Genomic DNA, 12,323 nt, shown 5'->3' on the forward strand with positions numbered 1-12,323 from the left:
TCCCGTCGTCTCTCACTCTCCTCTGATCGCTGAAACAGAAAGCTGCTCTTGAGGAGTTTTTCATGCTGAGAGGATTTCACCTGTGATTATTTGAAACCAGATTAAACCATCTGAACGTTTTTGCAAGGCTTTTGTTTACTGCGTTGTTGGGCAGAAGACTAATGACTAACAGGAAACAAGCTGCTGGTAAAAACTGGAATTTGGTCTGGGAACTGACATCATCGCTGCTTTCGTCAGGTAACATTTCATTTCAGCTCTGTGCGAGCCAAAGCAACATTCTTCTGATTTTATTGCTTTCAACCTTGAAGTCAGACTGTAGCTTATTAGGAAAGGTCCACATGTGTTTGAGTCCTTTATGAAACTAAAGACAGAGAAGAAGGAACTCTGGAAATGTTTCACCCAACTAACAGTCAAACCCACATTTCTTATCTGCACTGCAAAAAGACAAACTATATCCAAGTAGTTTTGGTCTAGTTTCTTGTGTAAATATCTTGAAATAATACAAAAATAACTTAAAAGTAACTTTTCAGTAAGAAACAGGAGCTTGTTTTAAGTCAATAATTCCTTAAAATTGATGAAACAGTTCTAGTTCCAATGGTAACATTAACAGTGGAACATGTTACATGAGAAAATAGGAAATAGCAGGATTAATTCAGCAGCAGTTTTTGCGAACCTCTTCTTTTATTTCGTGATATTCCTCGTCTTCCTCCTCCGCTGGCCTGTGTGTCTGCTGCTTCCTGATCTGGATTTCTCCCCAGTTTTCACCTGTGGAGCTTCGCTCTTCTTCCTCCTCCTGAGCTTCTTCATCAGCTGAAGTCTGTTGCTGCATCTGCAGGATTGTTTTCACCTCTTGTTCATCATCCTCCTCTTCCTGCTGCGTCTTCTGCTCCTCATCCACTTCCAGCCGGTGAGCTCCTCCACTGTGGTCGACGTTTCTGGGATGGAAGCAAAAATATTTTAATAAAATATCACAAGTGCTTCAGAAAGGATTTGTTGGCTTCTCAATTCTACCTCACTTTAATGGAGTTGTGGTACTTTGTTCTGTAATTTAAGGCTGAAACTAACGATTATTTTAGCAATTGATTATCCTGATTAATTAGATAAAAAAATTTGGCATATTCTGCATATTTTTCTGTATTAGAATCACATTAAAATAAGCAAATAAACAAATAATTCAATTCCTTTTTGAAGTATGAAAAAAAGGAACATTTTACTGCCTGAAATGCAACAACCCAGCATTCCTTTAGTGGACGCTTAATCATTTGTAGCAAAGGATATTTTTAACGTCAACATATGAAAAGCTCAACTCAACAGTACAGTGAAGGGTTGATCTGTTGATTGTATGCTTTGGACTAACTGAGTAATAATTGGATATCAAAAGGTGCTTCATAGGATTCATAGGAGTTTTGGGTGGAGCAGATTTACAGATGAAGGTTTTTATTTTATTTTAAATGCAAAATGTGTGTAAATGTGTATATTTGGCCAGTTTTGGCTAAATATCTGCTCTCTGTTGTTCTTTATGCAAACAACCTTTTTTGAGTCTGTATTATCCAGTTAACAATTAATCAATTACTAAATCAGTTGACGATAATTTCAATAATCAATTAATCACAATTAATCTGATTAATTGTTTCAGCAGAAGTTTAATTCATGTTAATTTTAGAAATCATCACATGTGTTTTTATCTTTCTACATCGTTTTAACTCATTTTAGCAGCAGAGTCCATCAGAGAGTCGCTTACGTCAACGAGCTGCTGTTAAGGATTATGATGAAAATAAAGTGAAGCTTTATAAACATAAAGTGACTCTTGGACATGGAGTGGGAAAATTTGTTTTATCTGGTAATAAAGTCAGAATATATTATCTAATAATCACATTTTCCTAAAATCAGAAGCTATGATGCAGCATTTATGCTAAATAAATGTAATAATTATGAAAAAGTGAATAAGAAAAATTCTAACAGCTGATGTTTGTTTACATATGTTGTAGCATTGTGACGGTTTGGGAACCCCTGCACTAGGGGGCGCTGTGGGCTTCACCTGGTCCTTATCGTCCCTGCTGCCAGGTACGACGTCCGGTCTGCAGGATGTCCTGCGGCGTGATGCTGCCTGGCGTCCTGCGACAGGAAGACGGAGGAGCTGTACGACGTCCTGACGGGAGTTTGGGAGCTGGATGTCTGCAAAACGCCACAGGAGAAACGAAGGAACATCTTCTTCTGTCGTTAGCGGCTAAACAAACATTACGTTTAACCTGACAGAAACAGAAAGCCTGGCAGAGAGGAACTTTATTAGTTGTGTATCAGTGGTGTCAGTAGTCCTATTATGGAGAAACTGAAGCCTGAATGATTTTTTTGTACAAAACTTTTTTCCCCAACATGAGTTTAAATAAATAATCATTCAAACTATCATTTTTAACTCAAATGTGATCATAAATCTGTCAGATTCCCTTTGCTTCATAGTATAATAGTAGATGATTGATGTAAAATATGGCTAAAATTAGACTGAAGATGATAAAAGCATGAAAGTTTGCTAATTATCTCAGCAACGTTTGGTTTAAAACCGTTTAATTAGAGATTAACAGTTCACATTCATATTTTGTAGTAGAAGAGATTTTTATTACCCTGAACTTTATTTTTAAAGTGGAAAAGCAACTTCTCCTTTTGTATTCGCCCGCTGTGTTTGCTCACATCCTCCTCGGGTCAAAGTCCCCTTTGTCCTTAAAACCTAGTGACGCCCCTGTTCTGCTCAGCAGCATTTATTCTCAGAAATACTTTTTACTTGTTTCTATAAGTGGATTACTCCGTGAAACAAACTCTACAGAGAACAAACCTTCTCTGAAAGTCGTGTTGAATCTTCCTGAGAGCTCCTTCCTCCATCTTCTCCTCTTCCCTCCTCCTCATGCTTGTACCCCCCAGACTCTGATGCTGCAGATGGTTTGTGCTCCTTCGCCCTGCAGTTTTCCTGCTCCTCCGTCTCATGACGGTTCTCCAACCGGTGACTCCAGTCACTGAAACCTTCGTCTTCTTCCAGAGCAAAGCGGGAAGGTTTCAGCTCCTCTTCGGACCTGAAAACAGGCCAGAAATGTTTAGGACATGGAGGTTCTGTTTCACCTCCAGGAAAGACCAGGAAACTACAGAAAGCTGCATGCACTACTACCTGCAAGCCTCTGCGGTTTTATAATATACGCTTTTGATTTCCTTCGTTTTGTTTTTGCATTTTTTTCTCACATCTCTTTCAAACTGCGCTGTGTCAAACGATCCAAACCCTTTAAGCAATCTGTTCCCCTCCTCACCTGTGGGGGCGCTGCACCAAGAATCACTGGACAGAACGACATGAAATCCTCTGAGGAAGACGCTGAAAGCAACTTCCGACTTTACAGAATGTAAACAAAATGGAGTATTGTCAGATTTTTATGTTTTTAGGGTTTTTCTTTTGTCTTTGGTGAAAAGCCATTTCTCCTTCTAGCGCTAGGCTAGCACATTTGTTTTGGTTTTATTTACCCAGAATGCCCTGCGCTGTAGTCCCCTTCCTGCTTTTGGAGCAGTGGCTGCTGCGCTTGGTGTTCACGTATAAATTGAAACCGCACCAGAGTTCACTTCAACCGAACTGTCCATTAGCATTCACACCTCCCCCAAATGAACTGGACTTTTATTAAAACGGACCAAGCAGAACTGGTGTAAAAGCACCATAAACTGCCATTAGCTATGTTTACATCCAATTGTCATGCAAATTGTGAGCAAACCTTTTTTTCTACTAGTTTTTTCTACTATCTAATGATTTGGAGAGAATCAACTAAGCTAGGGAAAGTTCAGTTCAGTCCAATGTTGATGCTACACATGGACGTAATGAAAAGGAAGTAGAAGTTTCCAACCAGCATGAACCAAACATTTCAGAACAACAGAGAAGTTTTCAGTAATGTGAAGTTGTAGATGGTCTGTCATGCTAACTAGCAAAGCGAAGCTACATGCTGTCCTTATTCTTATTCAGCAAATGTCTTTAGCGAATTTGTTCTTTTTCAGAAAAGCAAAAAAAAAAAAAAAAACACCAAGAAAATGTAACTATTTTGAGAAAATTTATTTTACTTTATTTTTTATTCAAATTTTTCCATTTCCTTCAACCTTTTCTAATGCGATTCGTCACAAAAAATATTAAGGAAACTCGGATACACACCGTTTTGTTTTAGTAACTGAATTTTGATCCTGTCTGGATTGGTTGTCTTGTTTGGTGATTTTCGATGGAAAAACTCTTTCCGGAGAGCAGGGTGACGTGGATGTTAAAGCTGGACAAATAATGAAAGTGATTTACAGTGTGAGTGTTTACTCGCTCCTGTTGCTGCTTGGTTTCCTAATCAAGCATCCAAGGCTTCCTAATGTCACACAAAGAAGATGCAGATGGTAGACGGGGCTTGTGCCATCAAGCTCCATGTCAACAGGGACGGTAACCATGGAAATATCAAACAGAGAGGCAAAACGGTCTCCAGTTTCAGCTCTGCTCACGTTATCAGACGGATCCTTGGAGATAGTGACAGTAATATATGTTTGGTGATTTGTTCAAATCAAGTAGATGGGATCTACAGAGGCATGTTTTGTTCATGTGAAAGTGGACCAGATGTCTTTTTAAAGTAAAAAGTGCAACAATTTGCACCTGTAAACAAACCAATTCATACCCATAAACTACAGCCATTGTTTACCAGTTCATTTTTGATTTTTTTGTACATATTTTTTTTTAATATCTGGATAAATAGTCATGAAAAATGTAAACATTTTAGGTGTATTATTTCCAGAAAATGTTCAATTCCACCCAGTCCTTTGATTCTGATCTTTCTGCTTCTGCTAACTCTTGACAAATAAGATTAAATTACTCAACGCTGCCTCCTGCTGGTAGGTTGTACTTATTGGAGTATATGTTATAACAAATGGATCAAAGAAAATTACTTTACAGGATCAGCAGTCACAGTAGGAGCAAAACATCTTCTAGGCGGAGCGATTTGATGCATGGTTGGTACGAAATGTCCAGCGGCAGATGGCTCAAAACCTGCAAAGCTACAAAAGAACAACAAGGCAGAGGAATGAAACGAGCAGCACAGAAAACAAATAAGAAATGATACACATGCAAACACATGCTAACCCTACCCTCAAAAACACTTTCTCAAGTGTTTTTGAGAAAACTCAAAAACACTTTGAGTTTTCTCAAAACTCAAAGTGAAAACACTTAAAACATTGATAAGTCTAAAGGTTGAAGTTACAACTAGTAGAATAAATACCAACAATTAAATTCGGAATCAAATTAATCGTTTTGTGCTCATGTTTTCTCAAGATAATGTGCTTTTCTCGTTATAACGAGTTATCATGGATGGAGAGAGGTTGAACACACACCAATCTACTCAAGTGGAAATCGGGACATTAACTTGTTATCTCAAGAAAACCATCAAGAAATTAACTCTTTATTTTGGGAAAACCACTGGTAAAAAGTCTCCTCAGCTTCTGGATCAAAGTGTTTAATATGTTCTGTAAAATAAAAATATGTTTTTCATCTCGTTTCTGAAATGCTGATTTTATCTGTCACAGCTGGAGGACTGAACCGTTGAATCCTCTGCGCGCTGGACTCGCTCTGCGCTGAACTCGCTCTACGCTGAACTTGATCTGCACTGAACTCACTCTGTGCTGTGCGTGCCGTCCTGCTGCCGGGCCTCTGGGAAGGACAGGATCCCTTCTTCTTTCTGCTTCTCCCTGGCTCTCCTCCGCCGCTCCCGCTCCACCTCCTCTGCATCCTCCTGGCTCCGCTGCACCGTCACCCTGCAGCCAGCACGGACACAACACGCCGTCAGCATGCCTCCGGTTTTATGGTGCATTCTGTGTTGTTTTATTTTTATGAAAACTTTCAAAGTTTCAGGTCAAAATCTTTCAAACTGAGTAGGATATATTTACAGTAAAGTTGCTAATTTAACTTTTAAATGAGTTTCTTGTGCTAAAATGAGTTAATGTTCCGAAGTAACATTGAATTAAACCCTAATCTTTCAACCTTTACATGCAGTATTAACAATGCTCAATCAGATTAATATTCAGATAGTAACTAAATAGTCATTTGAAGCTAAATATTTTGCCTCAAATGACATTTTTAGGTTGCTCATTAAACATTTAGCTTGAAAGTAAATATTTAGTTATCAAACTAAATATTAATCTTCAAGCTAAATATTTAGCTTGCTAATTAATTTAGCTTAAACTGCAACATTTATAAATGAATGAACAACCTGGTGGGCTTTTCTGTTATGGCAGGCTAAATAACTAAATATGGCGCCAGATATCTGTTAGCTGTATTTTATCATTAGAAGTTATGAAATTCAAACAGAGAGAAGCTCAGGGTGAAGATATGACCATTGGCATGCAGCAGAGAAATAATGAGCACCAGTGGCCTGTTAACTGGTTGGCTAACGGTTTGAGTCGGTATCTGTGTTTCACGGCTTGTTAACTTTTAGCTGTTTTCCACTGTGACTCCTGATGAGGTGATGCTCTCTCTAGCCAAACTGCAGGAGAGGGGACTCGGTGTAACTCCTCAGATGTTAGCCGTGAAGAAGACGACTAAAGAACAGCCAGGTAACAGGTTCACTGGTTGTTCTCCAACCAAAGCATTTAGCACACTTAACGGGAACATAATACGGTGAAATAACATTTTCCAGGGATATGATGTAAATATTATCAGAGGAACGTCTTAAAAAGTAGCAGCACTGAGATTCGTTGTTTGTTTCTGACCTGCTGAGATGTAAAGCAGCTTTTTGGCAAAACATGGCATGTTCACGTTATAATTTTCTCCCTTTTTCAGCAAATACATTTTTAAAACTCCTCTAAAAATTTCTTCTACAAAACTCAGATTCACTGTAGAAACATTTATGCCTTAATGTTTTCAGTAGATAAACTAAAGGCTTTAAAGAAGCTTCTTCTTCACGTGATTAAAGCAGGTAGCAAAAAATTGCCTTCTCAGACATCAAACTGAAAATGAGATACATGCATAACAATATCCTTGTAATTTATATTTTTTCATTCGATAGGATAAAACAATGAATCTGTGGAAAAGTTTATGTAGCATGAAAGAAAACACTTTGTTTTTCGAAGAAGCCTCCAGTGGGACTAATTAAAAACGACAATAACTGCTTTCATTGTGGAAGAACATCTGGATAAACTTGATTCAGCTGCTGAAAAGTTTGACTTGATGTGAACCTCATGAGAAAAGCCCCACAGGAAACAGACGAGGAGTGGCAGCTGAGGTAATGCTGCAGAGGGAGGATGGATGAGCAGGAACTGTCAAAATGTTAGGGTTGTTGGGAAAAGACGTACATTATTTTAGCAAATAAAAATCACATTCTGATACGTCACAACTGCAAAACTCCCTGTATGGCAGGTTATGGGATTTTATTTCATGTATATGGACACAAGATGTGCATTTTTAATGATAGAGTAAATTACACAAAGTAGGTAGTAGTATTTATTAACTAGAAATATTCTGAAGGAAATAAAAAACTGATTTACTTCACTGCGATACTGTTTTGTCTTGGATTATCACCAAAAATCCAAATCAGATACATCTGAGTTTGAATTAATGTTTTAAAGCTCCATTTATATGTCCAAATCGTGGCACATCCCTCCCATTTGAAACGGTGCAGGAGGAAATGAGCCAAATCAGTCGGTATGAAAGTGTTTATTTTTATGTTGCTTGGAGAAAGAATTGCAGAAGATCTCAGTATTCAGCAAGAACATACCAATACCACTGGTAATGAATGAATCAAACAAGGTCGCAATTTCATTTTATCATTTTATGAGGTTTGGGTTCGGTGCAGAACAGATTAAAAGTGTCAACATCCGTATACATGAGCAAGGAAATCCAACATGAACACAGTAAATCTGCTGAGATTATTTCTATGTGGGATTTAAATCAAACATCTTGGGCTTCAGTGGAACCGTGATCGGAAAGTTCTGGTTCTGTTGGATGTGAATGGATCCAGTGGGGATCAGGTTGGATAATCTGGCTCTCAGCACAGCTGACTGAAGCATCACAAAGAGATAAAAGCACAAATTGATTGGATTCACATTTTAACCCAGGCACCACAATTTATAGTAGATTATAAGTCATAAACAATCTGCAGCTTTTTGCCTGATTCCTTCAGGGATAATAAAACTTTTATTATCCTGCACAACTCAGAGAACAAGGAAAACACTTTTTCTAGTAATGCATCTCCATTTTATTACAGATAGAGTGACTTAGATTTAGTAGATATTCCAGAAAATCTGCATGTTGGTGTCCTTTTAAAAGGTTGGTTGACAAACTAAGTTTTAACGATGGACTGTAATTAGTTGAAGTTTACTTTATTCAAAGAAAATCCCCAGCAGTCAGAGAAGTATCTATCCACACATGCATTTTTATGTCTTTCTGTTAAGTGATGCAGTAAACATACGATTTAAAGCACTCCACACCGCAGCAATGCAATAACAGCTTTTAACAAAAGGCACGGGAAGCTGCTCGTTTTCATTCAGCAGAAATAAAAAGTCTAGAGCAAATTGTAGGCTTATGGAAAGACAAAAGTGCCACAATTTTTGAAGAATAAAAAACTTTAAACATAACATGCACCAACTCTTTCAAACAACTTTTCTCTCATTAATATCATTCATTCAAAACTGTCTGCTTTATTCATTTTTGATAATTATATTAAGAGAAATGCCTTTCAGTTTCTGACCTTATTCAAACATTTGATGATGGTTTCTTCCAACTGGATGAAAAATAAAAAATCCTTAATTTTAGGGCAAAGTTAGCAGTCATTAGCATGACTTTAGAGCTTCTCAGTATCAGGAGTTTGGATTTTCTGTATCCATTTTTAAATATGTTACTCATACAGGCAACAGAATAGTAGATCTAATCTGCTGCCCTGTAATCTAAAATTAAAGTCCATTTCGCTACTTCTGTCTCAAAATCAGTTTGCACAATTACAACAAAATTATGCACTTCTTTAATAAACTTTCCAATTAAAATTTTCTGAACGCATCTGAATCCATGCTTCATTTTTTATACAATATCGTCACCTTCCTAAAATAACGACCTACGTAATTTTTTGCAGAAAGATGATCTAAGTTTAAAAAATATATTTAAACAAAAAATACATTAATTAAACAACCTACATTTTTAAATTTGGGTTAAAACATGTAAATGTCATTTTTTTATTCCAAAAATCACTTTACAATATGGCCAACCTTATGGATGGCTAATAAATAGTTAAGTTTATAATCTGTAAACACTTTATAAATCATTAATAACTGTCTATTATGCAGTTATTAATGATGAGACTAAATGCTAACAAATCACATTTACAAATGCTTATTGTGCTTACAATGTAGTCTGAAATGTTTAGCATAACAACTCCAGATAAAATCTGTTTCTCTTCTTATCCTTAATTAACACATAATAAACTGTTATAATGATTTATAAAGTGTTTATAGATTAATTAATAACATATGAACTACTTATTAGCCATCTATTATGAGAGCTTTATTGTAAACTGTACCAGTTAAAGTTGTACCTTTTCCTTTGGGAGATAAAACTGAAAGTCATTCATGAGTCTCGGTGCAGTCTACACACTAGGGGGCGCTACTACAAGAAGAAATTCATCTCATGAATGGAATTTTAAAGCAATGGAAATTTAGATCATGTTTTATGTAAAGGTTTTAATATAACTGAATTAAATTAGGAAGATAAAACAAAATGAAAGTGCGGGGAAGAATCAGAATCTTGTGCAACAGAAGCTCGTTTCACAGTGAAGAAGAAATAAAGCAACTGTTTCCTTTAAGCAACATTTTCAACTAATTTTTTGCATTTTTTGTGGCAGAGTTTTATTGTTGACCACACTCTGTTTTTCAAACTAAGCTGCATGCCAAATGTGACACCAACACACCAGTTTGCACCTTGTAAATTACCTGCTAATTGCGAATGTATCATGAACCATCTGCACTATAAAACCGGCAGGATATGCTCGGCGTATTGTCTGGATCAGCTAATTCAGTCACTCTGAAAAAATGCAGGGCTGCAGGCCATGTGTTGAAGCCGCCGCAGCACAGCGCAGCCTGGCCTGCGACGCGTCCCCGAGGAACGCTGCGACTATTACAGAGCTGGGCAGAGTACCCAGAAACCGCACTTTAGGAAGAGTAGAACTACTCCAATGGGCTTTTACTCAAGTAAAAAGTTTCCATCCAAGAAATTACCCAAGTAAGAGTAAAAAAGTATTTACTAAACAGTCAAGTACTGAGTAAGTGATCAAATTATCAATCATTTAATATTTAAAAATTATATCATCAGATGGACCAAAGTAAAAAAATCAAGTGGAAAATCACAAAAAGTGAGGTTTTTTTTTCCCCAATAAAAAACTTATAAACTTAATCAGAAACTGCAGGTGTGAGTCTGTGTCTGGTGAATCTTTGATTAAAAAACATTTGTTTTTCATCCAGTTGGTAGAAAATCCAGACATTTTCTCAAGTAAGAGTTGAAATATTTCATAATAAAATTACTTAAGTAAAATTAAAAAGTAGGCGACCAAAAAAAGAGTAAAATAGTATCTGGTAAAAAGTCTACTCAAGAACTGAGTAACTGATCAAATTATCAATCATTTAATACTTAAAAATGACATCATCAGATGGACCAAAATAAAAAAATCAAGTGGAAAATCACAAAAGGTAACAAAAAATAGCAAAATCAGTTTCTTTCAATAAAAAAGTTATAAACAGAAACTGCAGGTGTGTGTCTGTGTCTGGTGAAATTTTAGCTCAAACATACTCAAGTAAAAGTAAAAAGTACATTGTTTTTTCCAAAAAGTTACTACAGTAAATGTAGTTGAGTAAATGCAACTGGTTATTACTCCACTCCGGACTTTTAACATGATGATGTGGAGCTTTTATGTGCACCAAGCAAATTATAGAGGAGATCTGTCTGACAAACATCAGATTTTCCACCACTTCAACAATGAGGCAATGGAGGCCTCGGGGACGGCCGTCTCTTTGTGTGTGAACGCAGCCAGATGATGTCATGGCTATTAAGGAGTTGCAGTTATGAAGGAAGCCATTGAAGTTAGAGATCGGTGTCATTTTCAGTGAAGTCACTCAGAAATGTTCCACCATAAAGAGGAAATCTCTGACAATGAGGACGGGCTGAGAAAGAGCCACAGAAAGAGAGGAACAATCAAAACAAAACCAAATTATGAGATCGAGGTTTTCACTGGAAACACACATGGACTGCAATAAACAGCTGGTCTGGTTTGATGTAATCTGAGTTTGATGAGGCCAAAATGAAGTCTGAAAAGTGTTTCCATTTTATTTAACGTCTTCCTGAAAGAGTTTTGTAGAAAAAGAAAGAGCTAAATGATTTTAACACATTTTATAATTAAAAAATCGTTTAAAAGATACTTCTTCACACAGTTTTAACAAAGCAAAGGCAAATCTTAATGGTTTTATTACATAAAACCAGCATCTGTTCTAAGGATAATAAAGTATTGAAAGCAATAATCGGTATCAAATTTGTGTTTTCTGTTGATTTAATCGTGGTGTATTTCAATGAATTATTAATATTTGTATCAGTTTTAATAACTATATTCTCACAACTTATGAAAACCCAGTGAGCTGGGTCATTGTAATATGTTTTAATATTATAATATTTTAACTATTAAAATATTATTTTTTAAAACAAATTTATGATTAAAAATACATATTTTTATCATACATAATTCAGCTGTTATCCAAAAGCCACTAAAGAAAACAAAAAAATATTAGTAGAAAGTTTAGTGGAAGGACAAAGAAGAAAAAAGGAGCTTTGGGAGGATCCAAAGTTGTGGACAGCAGCTTGAGTCAAAAGACGCCACACAGAGGCATTCAGGGTTTGTCAAAACGTCAGAGCGGTTTTGAACTGGGCTACGGAGAAAAAGAACTGGATTGTTGCCAAAACTACCAACAACACCAATTAACATGGTGTTACTGGGCTTGATTGACCAGAAAACTGGCCTGACATGAATCTAAAGGCTGATACGACTTTAGGTTCCTGAACAAAACACCTCAGCGGGAAACAGCAAGCTCAAATCGCTTCAGTGGCAGCTATGGTGACACTTCTGATGACATAATGCCTCGGCTACAGACACACATACAGCTACCAATGGTTTGGTGACGGCTCGGACGCTCTCTGGCCACCTAGTGGCAGCTAGGGTGTGCTGCCACTCAAATACTGACATCTGCTGCAAAAGCCGTGGCGTCCGTCGCTAAAGCCGTGGCGTCCGTCGCTAAAGCCGTGGCGTCCGTCGCTAAAG

The 12,323-nt window shown here is 36.9% G+C and overlaps 1 protein-coding gene across 3 annotated transcripts in view; it reads right to left on the reverse strand.

Moving 5' to 3' along the window:
* The window catches only part of LOC103142695 (caldesmon, smooth muscle-like), a 34,057-nt gene that overhangs the window by 18,768 nt on the left and 2,966 nt on the right, over positions 1 to 12,323 (reverse strand). For 2 of the 3 annotated variants that reach the window (XM_016674703.1, XM_016674701.1), the window contains exons 2-6: positions 5,656 to 5,793; positions 4,933 to 5,040; positions 2,828 to 3,062; positions 2,039 to 2,175; positions 674 to 935 (exon numbers count right to left, since the gene is read on the reverse strand). In XM_016674703.1, coding sequence (XP_016530189.1) covers positions 674 to 935; positions 2,039 to 2,175; positions 2,828 to 3,062; positions 4,933 to 5,040; positions 5,656 to 5,793 — 880 coding nt within the window. Of the gene's footprint in view, positions 1 to 3; positions 30 to 673; positions 936 to 2,038; positions 2,176 to 2,827; positions 3,063 to 4,932; positions 5,041 to 5,655; positions 5,794 to 12,323 lie in introns of all 3 variants that reach the window. The other variant, XM_016674702.1, reaches the window with a different exon arrangement.

This window comes from Poecilia formosa, unplaced genomic scaffold (assembly GCF_000485575.1).
Source record: "Poecilia formosa unplaced genomic scaffold, Poecilia_formosa-5.1.2 Scaffold99, whole genome shotgun sequence".
In the NCBI taxonomy this organism is placed as follows: domain Eukaryota; kingdom Metazoa; phylum Chordata; class Actinopteri; order Cyprinodontiformes; family Poeciliidae; genus Poecilia; species Poecilia formosa.